Below are 17519 nucleotides of genomic sequence, written 5' to 3' on the forward strand. Positions count from 1 at the left end.
AATTGTCCGTGCAGAGACGGTAGTTCATCAAGAAGCATCCACCCTAACTCGTTGTCTCAGTCAAGGCTGTGCTTCATCACCAGCCAGCGCTGATTATAGACTGGCAGAAATTACAGGCTGGCTGCCACCTCTCTGGACAAGTCACCGGCTAAGGAGATCAAGGTTGTCGCCGTTCTGATGTAAGCGAGCTTCCAAAAATGCTTAAGTCGTGGCTTTATGCACCCAATTTAGCCAAAACCTGTAACTCACCGAAACGGGAACCGAAAGGGAAACGTCTCATTGCTGCCCTTTTTGCAGTGAACGGGCTGAGTTTGTGGTGCCCTGCTCAGTTTTTGTCCCCACCAGCAGCCAGCAGACCTTATTGCCACCCCCTGGACAACTGGACCTGTTCCTCTGTGCACCACCAAAGCGCAGGGAGGCACCAGGAATTGCACCAGAGGTTTCTCCTGGTGCATGCAGGAGATCAAGGTTTGGACCTCGCCATCCTAAGTCTGCTCTTCCAGGTGACAACAGTCAGAAGCCAGCGCCAGTCTCCTGGTCCTACACACCAACTCCAGCTTTTCGGTCACTCCCAAGCTAAAGAACAAGCCTGAGAAGACCTGTGAAGTTCATGCAAACTTCTGGTCCTCAGGGGCTTTGGGTTTCATCAAATTTGGGCTCTCTATGCCCTCACTTCGCTCACATCTGAATCCCAAAGCAAGGGTCACCAGGAGAGCAGAGATGATTTTCTCCCTACTGATAAAGCAATTCTGCCAGATCCCACCCCTGAAATACCAGTGAATAAGAAATTCCTGTCTGCATAACCTCATTTTATCAGAGTAAAGTAAAAGCCCTAACAGGAATATACAGTTTAACAGGATATACTTAATCAAACTGAAAACAATAGAGGAGACAGGAAATAGACTTACTTGTGAAATACTGTATATGATACACTCTCTAAATGCCTTGTCCTGCTTTCTATGCTTTAAAGAAATAGAAAAGAAAAGGGTTTTTTTAACCCGTTCTAGTCCAGACAGAAGATTCCTCTGCCAGGAATCCCTGGAATTTGAAGCCCTGTGATGGCTTCAACTGCTTGAGCTACAGATGCTTTCTGAACAGAGGCTGGACCAACCACTCTGCCCTGCCCTGGGCTCCCTGCACCTGCAGCTACAGCTCCCTGAGGAGTTCCTGTGGATAGGGAACATAACTGGTCCTTTCCCTGCTGTAGAGACCACACATGACCAGGTTCTGTCACCACATCAGGCAGGACAGAATCCCATCTGAACTCCAAATACGTAACCCTAGCAATAGGTGTGGGGAGGGATGCGCTTCCACACCTCTTCCTCAGCGCCCTTCCCCAAAACACAATGGGTGTCCCAGCACCCAAAAGACAATTCCCCTCATCCACAGGCCTTTCCAAAACGCAGAGCTGGTGCAGCTGGGCTCTAGACCAACCACGGGAGCCAGGCGTGGGCTGAGCCCGCACAGGGTCTCTGCCCTGTGTGTGGCCAGATTCATTGTTGCACTCTCCCTACCGCCCACAGAGCGTCCAGGGCTCTTGTTCCTGCTGTGCTCCTTTTACCTTCAGCCCCAGAGAGGTCGCAGGAGCAGACTTTAGTCCTGGTGCACACCGATCTCCTCCCAACTTTGCCTCCCCACAGCATGAAACCACTGCGGAGACACACGGTTATTCCTCGTGGCCACCAGCCCAACCTTGCAAGGTGTCAAATAGCTCCTGGGAGCTGCCAAACCTCCAGCTCCCCTGAAAGCTGACACCACCGGAGGGCATTCGGCCCCGCAGCGGCATCTCAGCGGGTTCCCTGCACTCCCAGACACCAGCACCACCAAGTCCCATCACACAGGAGCACGATAAAGCCACTTGCAGCCCCTTGTCCCACTCAAAGCTGAGTCAAAAAGCTGCCGGAATTATTTGAGGGTGCTACTACCCACCCCATTTTCGGCAGAGCTGTAAGTGGCAGCTCCAGCAGGGACATCAGGAATGCCCACACACCTCCATCATCCATCCCTGCCAACACCCCTTGTGAGGAAGAGGGAAAGTCCTCTCCTTGATAAAAGCTTTCCCCATCCCTGGAGGTGTCCAAGACCAGGCTGGAGGTGGCTTGGAGCAACCTGGTCTAGTGGAAGGTGTCCCTGCCCAAGGCAGGGGGTTGGAGCACAGGGGTGTTTCCAAATTTTAAGGTTGTTCCAACCCAAACCATTCTGGGATTCCACGAATGAGCCTTCCCTCAGGTAACTCAGCCATCAAGGGCAGATCTTTCTGCTCTACAACAAGTTCACAAATACCAGATCTATCCTACCAACACAGCCTGATGTGGCATTTCATTGCCTGCAGCAGATCCCCAGCTCCCTGCTTTTCCTTTTCCTGCGATGCAGCCTGTCTCAGCCCCCATCACCTCCAGAAAAAAACAATTTAATCCACATCGGTTAAGGGTTTCAAGCAAAAAGAGAAGAGAGATTTAGACAACACTGAAGAGAGAAATGGTTAACGATGGCAGTGGTGAGGCACTGGCACAGGTTGCACAGAGAAACGGTAGATCCCCCACCACAGAAACCTTCAAGGTCAGGCTGGATGGGACTTGGAACAACCTCATCTAGTTAAAGATGTTCCTGCTCACTGCAGGAGGCTTGGACCAGATGCTCTTTAAGGTCCCTTCCAACACAAACCGGGTTTTGATTCTCTGATCTGTCAACCTCTGCCAGAGCCCACACCAGTCCAGCTTTATTATCTGCCTGTCCCTCCACACGAAGCACTTACAAGACACTGCACTAAACACTTAAAAAACTTTTACCACCACTGTCACGTTTCATGGAAAAGCAGAAGGTTCCTGCTGGATTCACAGCTCCGCTGGCAGAGCCCAAACACAGGGACTGTTCCTACACAAAGACCCAGGTGAGAAGATGGCTGATGGGCATCAGCCAGGTAAAAAAAATCTTCACACAGTTCCCAACGTGCAGCTGGGGAACTGCCACAGGAGATGGCACTGACAGGAAACCCTCAGTCCCCCTGCAGAGGAAATGCTGAGAAACCCTGAGCTTGCAAAACCCACCTGCCACCACAGACTTCCAGACTCCGCTGGTGCCTGTCACAGCCCCGCTAGTCAGAGCTCAGCTGCCAAGAGGATTTTTCTTTCAAATAGCAAAAAAAAAAAGGAGGACTTTTTTGGTGAGTAACCCAGTTGTTTCTGTGTTTCCGATGGGCAGCGTTAATCACTTCCTATTGGCCGATAGGAATAACTTTTCCTTTCGAAATGGCACATTCATGTTCTGCGGCTTTTCTGTTTACACACATTTTGCTACCTTATGTCAACACTTGCTAATGAATAAATATATCATTCGGCTAACTGAAAACGAGATCCTGGCAGAGGCAGATTGGATGTTTAAATCCTGCTAATAGATTTTATCCCAACATCTTTACAGGAAACCAAAACCAAGCTTTAACCCTTCTCTCCCACAGCTGCAAATCCCTTTGCATCCCGCGCCAGGATCATCAATGAGCATGAAGAGTATGAAGTAAGAACGTGGCAGAAAAAAGCCATATAGGCAGAAATAGGAACTTTTGGGGGAGCACCCCAGGGATGCAGTCAAAATTTTGCAAAATTCACGAAACTTCATGACCCAGCAGACCCTCAGAGTGTGTTACAGAACAACCTTTCTGCATCCCAGCGCACGCTCTGGATGCTGAACCTACTCCCAATGTCCCTCTTTCATTCATGAGCCCTTATCTTCTGCTTTTTCCACACCAAGGAAAGATAGTTCATGCTTTGCAACCCAATTGTTTGTTAAACAGCTTTGTTTATTTCCACGAGGCAAAGAAAAAGACAGCCTTATTAGTGTTCCCAAAGAGTTTGCAGAAGGGGAAAACAACAGTCCAGCCTCCGAGGGAGCAGCTGGCAGCATGAGACTCCACCACTGCACACCAGAGCAGCCTGAGACCCTGAAGAGAGGTAATTTTACAGACGCTGTTCTTTTTGGCAAAAAAAACCAAAAAAACAAACAAAAAAACAACAAAAAAAAAAAAAACACCAACCAAACCAATCTGATCCTGGTCTTCAGGAATACCTGTGTATCTACCTTTGCCTCCCCTGCCTGCCACCGCGGCGGGACGCGACCGCAGAGACCACCGTGCTCCAGCCCACTCCAGAGCCACTAATCCTCAGGAAGCCAGGAGCTGCTCCTCCCGGGCTCCTCGTGTTTCCGACTCTCCCCTCCTCTCCTCCTTCTCCCAGCCTCATTTATCTCACACCGGGGCGAGCTCGCTGCCAACCAAGAGTTTATGCAGACAACCGCAAAAGAGCTGGTGCCAGCCTCAAATGGGCTTCTCCCCTGGCACCCTGACATTCAACTACAAGCAACAGGCATGCACAGCGGTTCCAACAAAGTTAAATTTTTTAAAAAAGGTTTTAAAAGTAACTTTTCAAACTCTTTTCCCACTTTTTTTTTTTTTTTTTTTTCCCAACCTAATGAGGGAGAAATAGGCTCCCAGAAAAGTTAGATTTCTAACCAACCGGTCCCCTGTCAAGGGATTCCCAAGCATCAGGGAGATGCTGGGTCCCAACCTAAACGCCTAAAAATTCACCCAGGGGTGCAGAAGCACTGCCATTTCCAGCTGGAGCCTATGGTTTTCCTGGCTGACTTAAGCAGCACAGGCCTGTGCTGCATTGCAATCCCTTCTTGAGGTTCCCTGCCAGAGTTTTAAAATCCTACTTTGTGCACAAGGTGGCTTAGATAAATGACATGTTAATTCTTACAGGGGTAGCAGGAGGCACAGAAGCACACAAACAACCCAAGAGCAAAACGCATGACAAAGCCAGGAGACTGTTTTCCCTGATAAAAGGACTGTTTTGCCATTTTTTATCTCTTATACTTGCATTGAAAGAAGTCCACTTACCAGTTGGTTTGAGAAAATCCATTGGATATCTGGAGTAGGGTGGAGGGGGAGACTCTGGAATTAGAGAAGTACAGAGAAAATAAAGGCAGAGCCATGAGAAAGAAAAAAAAAAAAAAAAAAAGAAAAGAAAAAAGATAGGAACTTATGATAACAGTGGCATTCTTTTAGCAAAACTGTTTGTCTTAGCTCTGGGGGTTGGAGGCAGGGCAGCGAGGCGGTGATTGCCTTGATATTTAGCTGTCAGATAAACAAAAGGGGCCGTCTGGCGCCAGTCTCCCTGCTATCTGCCGCTCGGGCTGTCTGATCGGGGCCTCCTTGGCTCGGCGGAGCCGCGGCAGCGCCGGGGCCGCCCGGCCCTTAATCCCCCGGCACCGTGCGGGGACGGCGGGGAGGCAGCGCCGGGGTCCCCGGGGAGGGAGGGGGGGTCCCGGAGGTGGGGGCGTCGCCCCCTCCCCTAAGTACTAAAGGAAATACATAAACCAGGGCAATGGAAAGTTCTTGTGCGCGTTCTGGGTTCTGTTGTTTGTTGTGGGTTGGTTTTGTTTTGTTACGGTTTTTTTTTTTTTCATTTTTTTTTCTCCCTCCAGAAAGCGGGGGAAAAATAAAAAAGTTTTGTGGGCCGGGAGGTGAGTGGGGCTGCATCCACGTATCGCTGCATCCCCCTCCACACATGCATCCCTTCCAAGCCCTGCACACCTCCAGCTCCCTGCACCCCTACATCCTCTCCATGCCCTGCATCCCCACATCCCTGTATCCGTCCATCTCCTGCACACCTTCAGCCCCCGCACCGCTGCATCCCCTCCATCTCTTTGCATCCAGACCCCGCACCCCTGAACGCCCTGCAACTTTGGCGTGCCTGCCGTTCCGCTGTATTCCCGCATCCCTCCAAACCCCGCACGCCGCTAACCCCCGCAGCCCCCGCGACCCCCGCTATCCCCCCGGGCCGTACCTAGCTCGCAGAGCCGGCTGAGGTGGTGCGGGTTGCAGCAGACGAGCTCGGAGTGAGCCTTGCCGTAGGATTCACAGCAACATAACCGCTTCACTTCGGAGCAGTGGCGGAGGTCGGGCCAGCGGAACACCTTGCAGAGCAGCACGGGCAGCGGGTACCAGTGCTGTCCCAGCCGAGAGTCGGCCTTGGCGGGCAGCAGCAGGCAAGGGGTCCGCGCCCCGCCGCGGGACTCCACGGCGTGCAGCAGCCCCTCCAGCTGCCGCTCCTTCAGCCGCTTCAGCACGGCGTGGGTCAGCGCCTTCAGTTCCGCCTCCGCGCCCGCCGCCGCCCGCCCGCCGCGGCCCGCCTTGCCCGGGCAGCACCCGCGCCCCCCGCCCAAGTGCGCCCGGGGCTCGGCCACCGCCGCCGCCGCGCCGGGCTCGCCCGCCGCCGCCTCCTCCTCCTCCTCGCCGCCGGGCGCACGGCTCCGCCAGAGCCGCCGGACGAGCACCGAGCGTTTGGTCCTGAACATGCGGGACGAGAGGAGGGGCCCCCGGCTACAAAACGGGCATGTCGTCCGCCGAGCATGAAGGGGCCGGCAGGCGGGATGCGGCGGCGGCGGGGGGCAGCGGCGGGGGGCAGCGGAGCCGAGGCGGGCTGTGGCATGCGCCAGTCTCCGCGCTGGGGCCGCGGGTCCCGCCGCCTCCCGCGGGGGGATGCGCCGGCCGCGCCTCCTCCGCCCGCCGCGAGAAAATTTGCAGAAAAATCGGGCGGAAAAGAAAAAGATCAAAACCGAGAGGAAAAAAACGAAGAGGAAAAAAAGAGGAAAAAATAAAGGCGGGGGGAAGGGAAGGAGGGGAGGCAGAGAGGCGCCGCTCGCTCCGGCTTCGCCCAAAAAAGCCAAGAAAAAGGAAAAAATTCCCCGCCTAGAGCCCGCGGCGCCCGTGGCGGAGGCAGGCGGGCGGGGGCTGCCGGCGCCGCGCCGCCGTGCGCGGGTGCGGAGCGCGGCCCGAGCCGCGGGGGAGCCTCGGCCGCCCCGGGGCCGCGGCGCCCATCAACCCGCCACGCCGGGGAGCGGGCGAGGCGGCAGGGATGCGGCGCAGGGCAGAGCCAGCAGGCAAAAACGGAGCGAAAAAAAAAAAAAAAAAAAAAGGCTAAAAAAAAAAATTAAAAAATAATAAAAAAAAAAGGCGAGCCAAAAAGGCGTCTATTAAAACGGGTTTAAAAAAAAAAAAAAAAAAAAAAAAAAGGAAAAAATAAAAAAAAAATAAGAAAAACCTCAAAACACCAACCCTAAGGTTTGGACGTCGGTTTAAGCATCTGTCACAAAAGAGGAGAACGAGCGCATCCAGAGTGTTGTATCCCTTTTTAAAAGCCCAGGTCGTCCTGATGTGGGGGTTTCGGGGTGGGCTTTTATTTTTTTCCCCTCCTTCTTTCCAAAGGTTTAATCCACACGGAGTCTTGATCCGGCTGCTACGAAGAGAAAGAAAGGAAAATAAAGGAAAAAAAATAAAAAATAAAATAAAAAAGGGAGAGAAAAGTGGGGCTATGTCCCTTCCTTCCTGCCTTCCCCAGCAGCCGCGCCGGGCCGAGCCGGGCCCGCCGCTCCCGGCGGAGCTTACATGGGTGCGGGGGTGCCCGCCGGCCGCCGACCCCTTCTCCCTGCTGCCGGCGCCTCTGCCGCGGTGCCTTTTTTTTGCTCTTCACTCCTCCTTCCTGCCTTCCTTCCCCTCCTCCTCCTCCTCCTACTTCTCCTCCTCCTCCTCCTTTCGTGGTGGAGGTTTCTTTTTTTTTTTTTTTTTTTTTTCTATTTTTTTTTTCTTTCTCTTCTTCCCCTCCCCTTTCCCCCCCTCCTTTTCCCCCCCTTTCCCCCCCTTTCCCCCCCTTTCCCCCCCTTTCCCCACACCCCCCCTGCCTTTCTCCCCGCAGTCAGCCGCTCTCCCCGCACCTCCGCCTTTTCCCCGGGTGCGTGCGGGGGGAGCGGCGGCGGCGGCGCGGGGCGCGGCGGGAGCGGAGCCGGCGCGGTGCCTGCGCCCTCCCCCGGCTCCCCCCGCACCGGCGGCGGCTTCGCAGTGCGCAGCGGCCCGGCCCGGCCCGGCCCCGGCCCCGTCACGTGGGCGTCTAGACACCGTGTCGCTCCGGGGAGAAAAAAAAAAAAAAAAAAAAAAAAAAAATCTATATATTATATTTATCTCCAACCGCCTTGCGCAAGAAGGCGGCTCGGGTTGCCGAGAGGTTGTGGGTCGGTGTGTTTCCCCCTCGGCCAGCAGCACCCCACTGTCGCGGCACCTCTCCCTTCGTACCTGCTCCTGGGTGGGGGGTGCGGGGTGACAGGGGTGTCCCCCCCGGCCCGCACCCAGCGGGGCAGAGGGTGGGGAGCTCCCGGGGCTGGCTTGTGCCGCTGTAAATATCGGAATATTAAACCAAATCAGCGTCTACATTCAAAAAATCGGTACGGCTCTGGGTTTCGGGGCAGGGCACATCACAAAAAGCAATGACAATAATGATTATGACAATAATAATAATAATAATAACAATAATAATTTGTGCTCTCACAGCACCTGTCACCAAAGGACAGGAAAATACCCCACGGAGGCTCGGTAGGCTCCGATTCCAAACACGAAGCAGAAATGACAGGCATGCAGCGCTCCGGTATCCTCGTTACGGGTACTACTAGCGGTAACAACCCCTGTCACCCTGGGCGCTCCGCAGATTCCCCCTTTCCAATTCTGGACCTGCGGGAGGGTGAGGAAAACCGAGCCACCAAGAGGCTGCGCTCTCGTCCAGCCTTGCTGCGCTCTGCGGCCGGGCTGGGAAGTCCGGCCAGACTTCCTAGCGCCAGGCTTGGCAGGGCAGCCGAAATCCCCAGGGGTCCCCGTCCTGCACGCACTCCCACGGAGGAGCAGCTCCTTTTTCACAGAATAGCTGCGGGCGGATGAGTTGCTTTAAGGTCACTCTCCGAGGCAGTTATCGTGTCGGAAGTAGGAGCCAGGGCTCTTAAATCATGGCTGCTATAAGCGAGTCCGGTTCAAAGCCAAAGCCAAAGCCAAAATCCGAGACGAATGCACCCGACTGAACGTGACGCCGGACAGAGCGCGCGTAAAACTAACATCCCGTGCAGGCAGGGCATCCCTGAGGTGCATCCCTGGATCCCTGAATTTGGGATAGGCAGGAGGGCAGGGATAATTTAAGCGCCCGGTTGTACGTATATTCACCTGAGCAGGTCAGGGATGCTACAAACAGGCCCAGAACTTGCCGAATCTGGATCTGAATTAGTCACAAAGTGACGAGGTTTGGGGGCATTTATTAAATGTTAACCAGACTATAACTAGCCAGGTACAAAATCTGCTCAAAATCCAGATAAATAGTTGGGAAAACGCTGGGGAGGGGAAGAAGGGTATTATTCACTGGCATCAGAAAGAATAATTTAGGAAGTCTCATTGTAAAGCTGGAGTCTGAAGAAGGAAACTGACTCCTTGCTTCACCTCCAAATAATTAAAGGCATGAGGAGAGCCCAGAGCACAGCCCTGCAGCCTTCAGGTGATAGCAGGGGCCACATCAGAGCAGCATCAGCACTTGGTTCTGCACACGCAAAAAAAGTCACATCACTTTCAAAATGATTCCTCCTGCACCCTGAAAAATGGAATTTGGGTGATGTTTTTAGTTCAACGGCTTGTCCTACGGAGTGACCTCACATGCACTGGGGCTGATTTCCTCACTTCCTCAGAGAACCTCGATCTCTTTTCATGTATATGGTAAATCGGGGGAGGGGGGCAGAAGAGAAGAGTTCCTACTCATTCCAATATTTTCTAGTGAAAGACATGTCCATTCACCCATACATTTTACTTTTTAATTTTTCAAAACTTGCCAGGCTGTTAAAAATGAGATTAAAATCTTTCTTCTTTTTTTTATTTTTAATTTTTTTATTTCCCCCTCCGTAGCTCCACTTGTCTCAGCACTGACAGCTAAAATTACTTTATTGTCATGAAGAAAGCGACAAAAAGCATAGTGTGTTATGTGCTGTGGAGAGGTGGAGAACAGGAATGGGGTCCAGGAGTTAATATAATTTTTTGGCCCTGCCGTAGGTTCTCCAGGTGACCTTGGGCACCTGGCTTTTCGTGTGGGTAGGGACCTGGGCTTTGGCACCTGTGGTTTCCCATAGGTACAGCTGGGCCATCAGCACTTGCCTGTTTTGTGATCTCTGCAGGTGAAAATTGCCCCAGAAGTGCTAAATATTAAATGACTGATAAAGAAGTGCCTTCCAATTAACCCTGCAAACTTGTTTAAACAGACCATATGTATGTGCCCATATGGAAAATACAGAAATAAGCATAATGAAGCTGATAAGGATGGGAATGGGACCTGGGCAGAGGGGACACTTGGAAAGCAAGGTGATAATCACAGCCTGCCCTGCTCTGGATGCATCGCTCAAATGTCACCCTGGGCCAGAAACCTGTCCTGAAATGCATGAAGGGCACTGTTAATCCCTGAGGAGAAATAAAATATGTTTGAGTCATAGAATTCAAGAATTGTTTAGACTGGAAGGGACCTTAAAGCTCATTTCGTTCCACCTCATCTGTCAGGGCTGGGACACCTTCCACCAGACCAGGTTGCTCCAGCCCTGTCCAGCCTGGGCTTGGACACTTCCAGAGATCCAGGGGCAGCCACAGCTGCTCTGGGAAACCTGTGCCAGGGCCTCCCCACCCTCACAGCCAGGGATTTTCTCCTCCTACATAGCCTGAATCTCCCCTAATTTAGTTTAAAACCATCACCCCTTGACCCGTCACTTCAGGCCCCGCTAAAAACTCTCTCCCCGTTTCTCTTCTAAGCCCCTTTTGAGTATCGAAGGGATTTATACGATGTATTGCATTTGTATAATGTGTTTGCACAGCGTATTGCATCCCTCCTGCCAAACACATTAGGCCCTGGATGTAAAATCCCGTGGAGCCCACCCTCCCCAGCCCCACAGCTCCATTCTCACGGGGGTTTCTGGGGACCTTTCCTGAACCCAGCTGGCTTTGAAGAGCTGAAGCCGAGTTAATTTGCATTGCAATTCAGCCTTTGACAGACAGTTGGAGCCAAGGCACTGTTAACCTAATTGTTTTGCTAACAGCACCAGGGTGTGAGACTCACCAAAGGCACTTCCAACAAAGGGGATAAAACCAGACTGGGGGTAAAAAAAAAAAAAAAAAAAAAAAAAAAGGAAAAAAAAAAAGCCAGCCAAAACCCCTTTTCCTGACATCATTACCGGGTACAAACAAACAGAGCTGATCCCTCTTCATACACTTTCCAGGCGAGGGTCAATAACAAACACACTTTGCTCTTTTGGGGGTATGTCTCTCCTTTTCACAGCAGTGAAAAGGCAGTCAGGGGAGGTAGGAGAGAACAAGCCAGGCTGAAGGCAGGGCAGAGGCAGCACAGGCTGGCTCCTGGCACTCTCCCATCCTTTTGTGCACATTAGGAATAGCTAAGCTTGTGGCCCTGCTTCTATTTTTACGCATTATTTTGAGAGCAGAGCTCTCAAGCAATGTTCAAAGTCTGGGTTATGAAGCCGTTTTGGCTGCAATCAGTCTCCTTCCCCTCCAGCAGCTCGTGTCAAGAGAGCAGATTCAAGGTAGGACACCCGAGGTCTGCAAAGAGAAGCATTCTTCAGGGAACCCTCCTGCGTGGAGATTGTCACGGGGAGACAAGGATCTCATGCTCGCTCCTGTCACACAGCCCTGAGAGCTAAAATCACCATCTCAGCGCTGGTGCTCCTGGCTGCTGGTGGCAATTCCGAGGCTGGAAAAGGATTCAGTAAAAGTGGGTACTTTTAAAATGGGAAATTCACCGCGCCCACCCCTGGGGTCTGACAGCAAATAGACAGGAGTGAATCCAGAGATGCTGCCAGGGCTGGAGCCCCTCTACTCTGGAGCCAGACCGGGACACCTGGAGCTGTTGGGATGTGGGGAAGGAATTGGTGGCTGTGAGGGTGGGGAGGCCCTGGCACAGGGTGCCCAGAGCAGCTGTGGCTGCCCCTGGATCCCTGGCAGTGTCCCAGGACAGGCTGGACAGGGCTGGGAGCAACCTGGGACAGTGGAAGGTGTCCCTGCCCATGAAGGAAAGGATTGGAATGAGGTCAATTTTAAGGTCCCTTCAAGCCCACACCACTATGTGAGAAAAATGAGGAAAAGTCCTGATGAGATGAGATGTATCCTTGCCTGTGCTTCCCAGCCAGGAGTGAAACCACTCCTCTCTCCAGCCCTGGGGTTTGGGCCATCCAAATCAAATGTCCACTAGTGGCTGTGACAGGCACCAGTGCTGTCCCTGGGGGGCTCATTCCAACATGGGAATATTTCCATTCATCAGGGCACTGCCTGACTCTGTGCTTTGCTGGCTGAAATTTTTTTAGCTTTACGAGCTGACCACACAGATGCTGTAGTGTTTAGGTTTGATGGCTACAAAGGGGTTAAACACGGGGCACTCTTTATGCCGACATAAAGTACATATATAAAAGTGCATATTAAAACTGTCTGTCTCCCTAATTCCAGCTGGAGATTTTGCAGTTTGCAATTCAAGGTGCCAGTGTAACTACATCCATCCATCCAAGAGGAATGTGGATGGTGCAGGGATCAGGACCCAGTGTCCTGCAGGGAAAGGAATAGTGAACATGGGCTGCTGCCAGAGGGAAAGTGCTGCTGGTGACAAGGATCTGGTGTCCCACGGCCGTGACACGCCAAGGTGAGCCACAGGAGCAGTGCCTGCCCTCCAGGGCCTCTCTGGTGTCACTCAGTGTCCACTCAGAGCTGCCACACCTCTGCCCCTCAAATAACCCGTGGCAGCAGTGTTCTGTCACCAGTGGGGCCAAGGCTCAGCCCAGCTCCTGATGAATGTCACCAGTGGGATTTGTGACCAGGAGGTGAGAGGGATTTAGGTCAGACAGTCTGAGAGGGGATGATGGTGGAGCTCTGGGCAGGAGAACACGGTGTCATTTGGGAGCCACAGGCCAGGCAGAGGGGACACAGGGCTGCTGGAGGGAAGATGTAATGGGGAGGAATGGAGACAGCTGCAATATTTGATTTTACAGATAAAGGAAAGCCTGAAAATCCCTTTAGCTGGGGCATGCTATGCTGAGAAAAAGGCTGGCTTCTTCCTCCAGCAGTCCAGCCCAGAGATCCCAGTGCCTCTGGCACTTGCTTGCACTCAGCTCCTTAGGATCTAGCAGAGTCTGACTCAATATTAATATAAAATATTCGATGCTATTGCACCACCTGAGTTGTAACTCTTCATCCGTATTGTACCTGTGCTTCTCTGTTTCAGATGTCCAAATTAGTAATATAAATTTTCAGATTTGTTTTGGTGTGTAAAGCTCTCAAAAAGTAATTTTTTTTTTCCTTTCTGTAACAGCAAAGTGGCTCTGCTGGAACAGTTTAGAGATAAGCACACGTGGACAGTATAGCTGGTGTCCCTCTTTCAGTATTTCAGTTTCAGTAGCGTAGATCAAAGTCCTCTTTATTTCAGCTAAGTACATTTGCATGAACTGCAATGTTTTATTTGTAGTCACCTATGGGGATCTCTGGATCAGATAATGCTGTGTGTGGAAAGAGCTGGGGCTGACAAGAGAAACAAGGGTATTTGTTACGCTGTGGTTCCTCCTCCTGAGGAGGAGACCAAGGAGAAGACCTCCTTCTCAGGGAAGACCAAGATTTTCTGTTTTCAGCCACACTTGCCTTGCAGATCTGCCCATGGCAGGGAGATTGGAACCAGAGGGATCTTTAAGATCCCTTCCAACCCAAACTACTCTGTGCTTCCACAATTCCAGGACCTCAGGGTGCATCCCAGCTGGGGATCCACTGCCTCCTTGGACTCTGGCACATACAATATTGCAACACCAACGCCCAGGAGCCCTGGGGAAGGGCGGGGTGTCCATCACTTAAAAGCAGCATTTTAGTCCTAATGTTATCAAGCCAATCCCTGAATTCTGGCTTTAGGGGAATTTATCAGCTCCTGAGAGATGCAGCCACAAGGCAGGGTTGTGCCCTTCCTCTGCCCCAGAAGAGGAGGCTGAGGTGCCACTGCCCGCAGATCAGTTTACCAGCGGGAGGAGCCCACAACGCCCTCATTAAAATCAAATAAAACCACCCCAAACCCATTTTGGCAGAGGGAAACAGTTGTAAAAGGGATGGGAGAGTAGCAAGCAAAGCAAGAGGAAAAACTCCAGCTTCTGTGCTTCCTATTGCTGGCAGGTAGGGGTGTAATTTTGGAGTTCCTTCCTTTTTAATGGGATAGGTCGTAACCTCACCATCATTTATGTGTCTCTCTGTATTTATTGCAGTGGCCTGGCCAGATGCACTGTGGAGCTGATTTCTCTCCCTCGAACATTAGTCATGTCCTCACAGATGGCAGTACAACAGCCTGTGCTTTTCACAGACTTTTACCCAGCAAAATTCCCAGTGGCGCTAATGGGAATTCTGTCCAGTCAGAGACAGGGACTGGCCCGTTGTAAAAAGAAAATCCCCGTGTTTATGGCGAGTTGTTCAGCATCAGTGTTCCTCTCTCTGACCTACAGCTTGACATAAAAAAAAAAAATAATCCAGCTATCTCTGATCTGCCATCAAGGACTTTATGGAGCCCTGACCTTTCACGTGTGGAGTATCGCAGTTACACTGCACGACAGTCAAGCTTCGAGGAGCACAGTCTGGATTTTTTGTCCTCAAATCCGATGCAAACACTCACTTAAAACAGCAAAATTGCTGAATTCTTCTTTATATTCCAGCTCTCTAAGAGCACTACAGGCTTAGATTACAATATTTTGGGTTTACATAGTATATGCCTTTTTGAGTTGTGTGAGAGAGAAGATGCACGCAAATAATTAAACGATGCTTCAAAATCAGGACAGCTGAGGCAAGTAATGTCTTTTATCTGCAGTGACTTAGTCACGAAATACCTGCATGGGTGAAAAAAAAAAAAAAAGAAGAGGAGGTAGATGCTGTGCTAGGAGGACACAATTGAGAAGTGAAGCATCGTTTTTTCACCGGTAATGATCCAGGTGGGGTAATTAACCACTGGTTGTGGTGGAAGTTTTGTCAATAATAATTGTGAAATGAGGTTTTGGTGGTATTCAGCAGATGAGCTCCAGCTGGTTTAAACCTGTACGGGTGCAGGGAGCCTTTCTGCCCCGAGTTACTCAGGTGGGTAGTCTAGACAGCAGGAATAGCTCTTCATACCCGATAATTTATTAATTAGTAGAGCCAGTGTATTAAAACAGATAATTGAAAAGTCCTCATTTGTCTAAATGTAGGGTTGGGATTATTTAATAACTTTTTACAAATATTAAACCCAACAGAAATGCTTTCATGACAGCCCTGCACATGGCTTAGTTCCAGGAAATGGAACCTGCTGGGAATTGATTTTTTTTTCTCTGAAATTTCCAAGTGATGGAAATTGCTTGAGAATGGGAGAGTGGCTCACACTAAAATAAAACTGAAACTCTGTCTGATAGTCCCTACTTTCAGGATGAGAAAATTTCTTTCAACCTCAAGTGAGGGAGTTTCAGGTAAACAAGAAATATAGGATTGGACAGGAACCGACTTCCCTGATTTCACAATCCAAATTGCATAAAGTGAAGAAAAAAAAAAAAAAAAAGAAGTATTAGAAGTAAAGTGTAATTTAAAGATTGGATTTTCAAAAGCACATTACCCAAACTTGCACATTCATTTTATCTGGAGGGAAGAAGGCACGCCATCTGATAGCAATGATTAATCCAAAGGAGGCCCAGACTTGTTCTCTTCATTTAAGAGGAAAAATTACATATTCTGTGAGGAGGTAAAAACAGCTGTACTGACTGAGATACCTGTGGCTCTTCTGGAGACTGCGGAACACGGCTCACCGTCTCCCATATGTGTTAATATTTGAGGTATTTTTCAAAGACATAAAAGTAAGTTTAGGTCTGAAATATCCAAAGTGTACTGGAGACACACTTCTTTTTTTTTTTTTTTTTTTTTCTTTTTTTCTTTTTTTTTTTAATTTTATGATTTTTAGGGGTTTGCTGGCGTAATTTAATGACACGAAGTCAAACCACCCAGCACCACACGTGGAATACTGATTTACAGCAAAGAGGAAAAGTTCACTGTAATGGATCCTAGGCTAACTGTGCCTTCAAGTTCAGGGAAAGATCTTAGATATTGAAGTGTATCAATTACAATCAGCAAAATTAAAAAACGTTTTTGCTTGTGGTCTTAGTGAGGGTACTTAATTATGACCTGATCCCAGTGCTTTCCAACACTCACCTACCTCCCAAATCACAGAGACAGGGAAGAACACGAAGAATTAAAGGATGACTTTACAGCCATTGTTTAAAACCATAATTAACACGGTGTTTAAAGCAAAAGTGAGACAATTACCACCTCCTAAAGCCCTTAAGAAATCCGAGGAGCAGGTCTCCTGCCAGACTTCGTGATATCACAGGCACCACAAACAGAGAACCGTCCCATTCACAGCCCCGAGAGCTATTGTCCTTAGGTGCTAAGTATTATTATCATTATTACCATTACCCTCTCCGTCCGTGGTGATGTGCAGGGAGTCAGCAGCTCGGGTTTCTCCAAGATCCTACGGACTCCTGCAGAGAGTAGCCTCACCTCCAAAGGGCGTGTGTCAGTGGGAGTGCAGAGCTCTCAGGGCTGCTCCACCAGCACTCGGCCCGTTGGGAAGATCACAGGATCCTGGGATGGTTCGGGCTGGAAGGGATTTTAAAGCCCGTCCAGTCCCACCCCCTGCCATGGGCAGGGACACCTTCCACTAGATCAGGTTTCTCCAAGCCCCATCCAACCTGACCTTGGACACTTCCTATGATAAAAAGGACAAGACAGCAAGGTCTCGGCTTCTTGGGTCGCAGCTAGAAACATCATGACACATTGTCCCCGTCCCTCTGGCGAGCCCTAGGTTGAGTCTCAGTGCATCATCTCCCTCTGTCTCACATCTGTCTGCACAACAGCAGGTCAGGTAAATTGGTACTGCTCTGAAAGTGCCTTTAGTCCAGACTAGTTAAACCATTCTGCAACATATTCATTACAGAAAAATGTGGTAAATTAGATTAGTAAAGCCAGAAAGCTCTCTTAATTGCTTTGACTTACCGGGAACACAAAACTACTCAGAGTCTCAGAAGAAAGGATTCATTTTCTGTACATCTGAACTATTTTAGGTGCTACCTCCCTGCCTAGAGTCCTGCTGCAACTCACACCCTCAGTCCCCATCAGGGCTCTCACACAATCCTGCTGGGATGCACCCTGGGATAAAGGATGTGAGCCATGCTCCGGAGCGTCTTGCAGTTCAAAGATGGGAAATGTGTGGCAATATGTATAAAATCACAGAATTATTTAGGTTGCAAAAGCCCTCCAAGATCATCGAGACCAACTGTTGCCCCAGCACTGCCCCGGCTGCCACTATCCCATGTCCCCCAAGTGCCACATCCACATGGCTTTTAAATCCCCCCAGGGATGGGGACTCCAGCACTGCCCTGGGCAGCTCTGCCAGGGCTGGACAAACCTTTCCATGAAGGAATTTCCCCCAATATCCACCCTGCCCCTGCCCTGGCCCATCCTGAGCCGTTCCCTCTCCTCCTGTCCCTGTTCCCTGGGAGCACAGCCCGACCCCCCCGGCTGTCCCCTCCTGTCAGGGACTTGTGCAGAGCCACAAGGTCCCCCCTGAGCCTCCTTTTCTCCAGGC

General features: G+C 50.7%; 1 protein-coding gene and 1 long non-coding RNA gene across 3 annotated transcripts in view; both read right to left on the reverse strand.

Moving 5' to 3' along the window:
* SMAD7 (SMAD family member 7) overlaps positions 1-6962 on the reverse strand; it is a 29515-nt gene extending 22553 nt beyond the window's left edge. For both annotated transcript variants that reach the window (XM_066339439.1, XM_066339438.1), the window contains exons 1-2: positions 5838-6962; positions 4889-4942 (exon numbers count right to left, since the gene is read on the reverse strand). In XM_066339439.1, coding sequence (XP_066195536.1) covers positions 4889-4942; positions 5838-6348 — 565 coding nt within the window. In that variant the 5' untranslated portion in view covers positions 6349-6962. The remainder of the gene's footprint in view (positions 1-4888; positions 4943-5837) is intronic.
* A 148-nt stretch (positions 6963-7110) lies between these two features.
* Positions 7111-7572, reverse strand: LOC136374183 (uncharacterized). The gene is made up of 2 exons (XR_010745850.1): positions 7439-7572; positions 7111-7289 (listed from the first exon to the last, which is right to left on the reverse strand). It is a non-coding gene; the product is annotated as an uncharacterized lncRNA (long non-coding RNA).
* Between the last annotated feature and the right edge of the window lie 9947 nt (positions 7573-17519).

This window comes from Sylvia atricapilla, chromosome Z (genome assembly GCF_009819655.1).
Source record: "Sylvia atricapilla isolate bSylAtr1 chromosome Z, bSylAtr1.pri, whole genome shotgun sequence".
NCBI classification, from domain to species: domain Eukaryota; kingdom Metazoa; phylum Chordata; class Aves; order Passeriformes; family Sylviidae; genus Sylvia; species Sylvia atricapilla.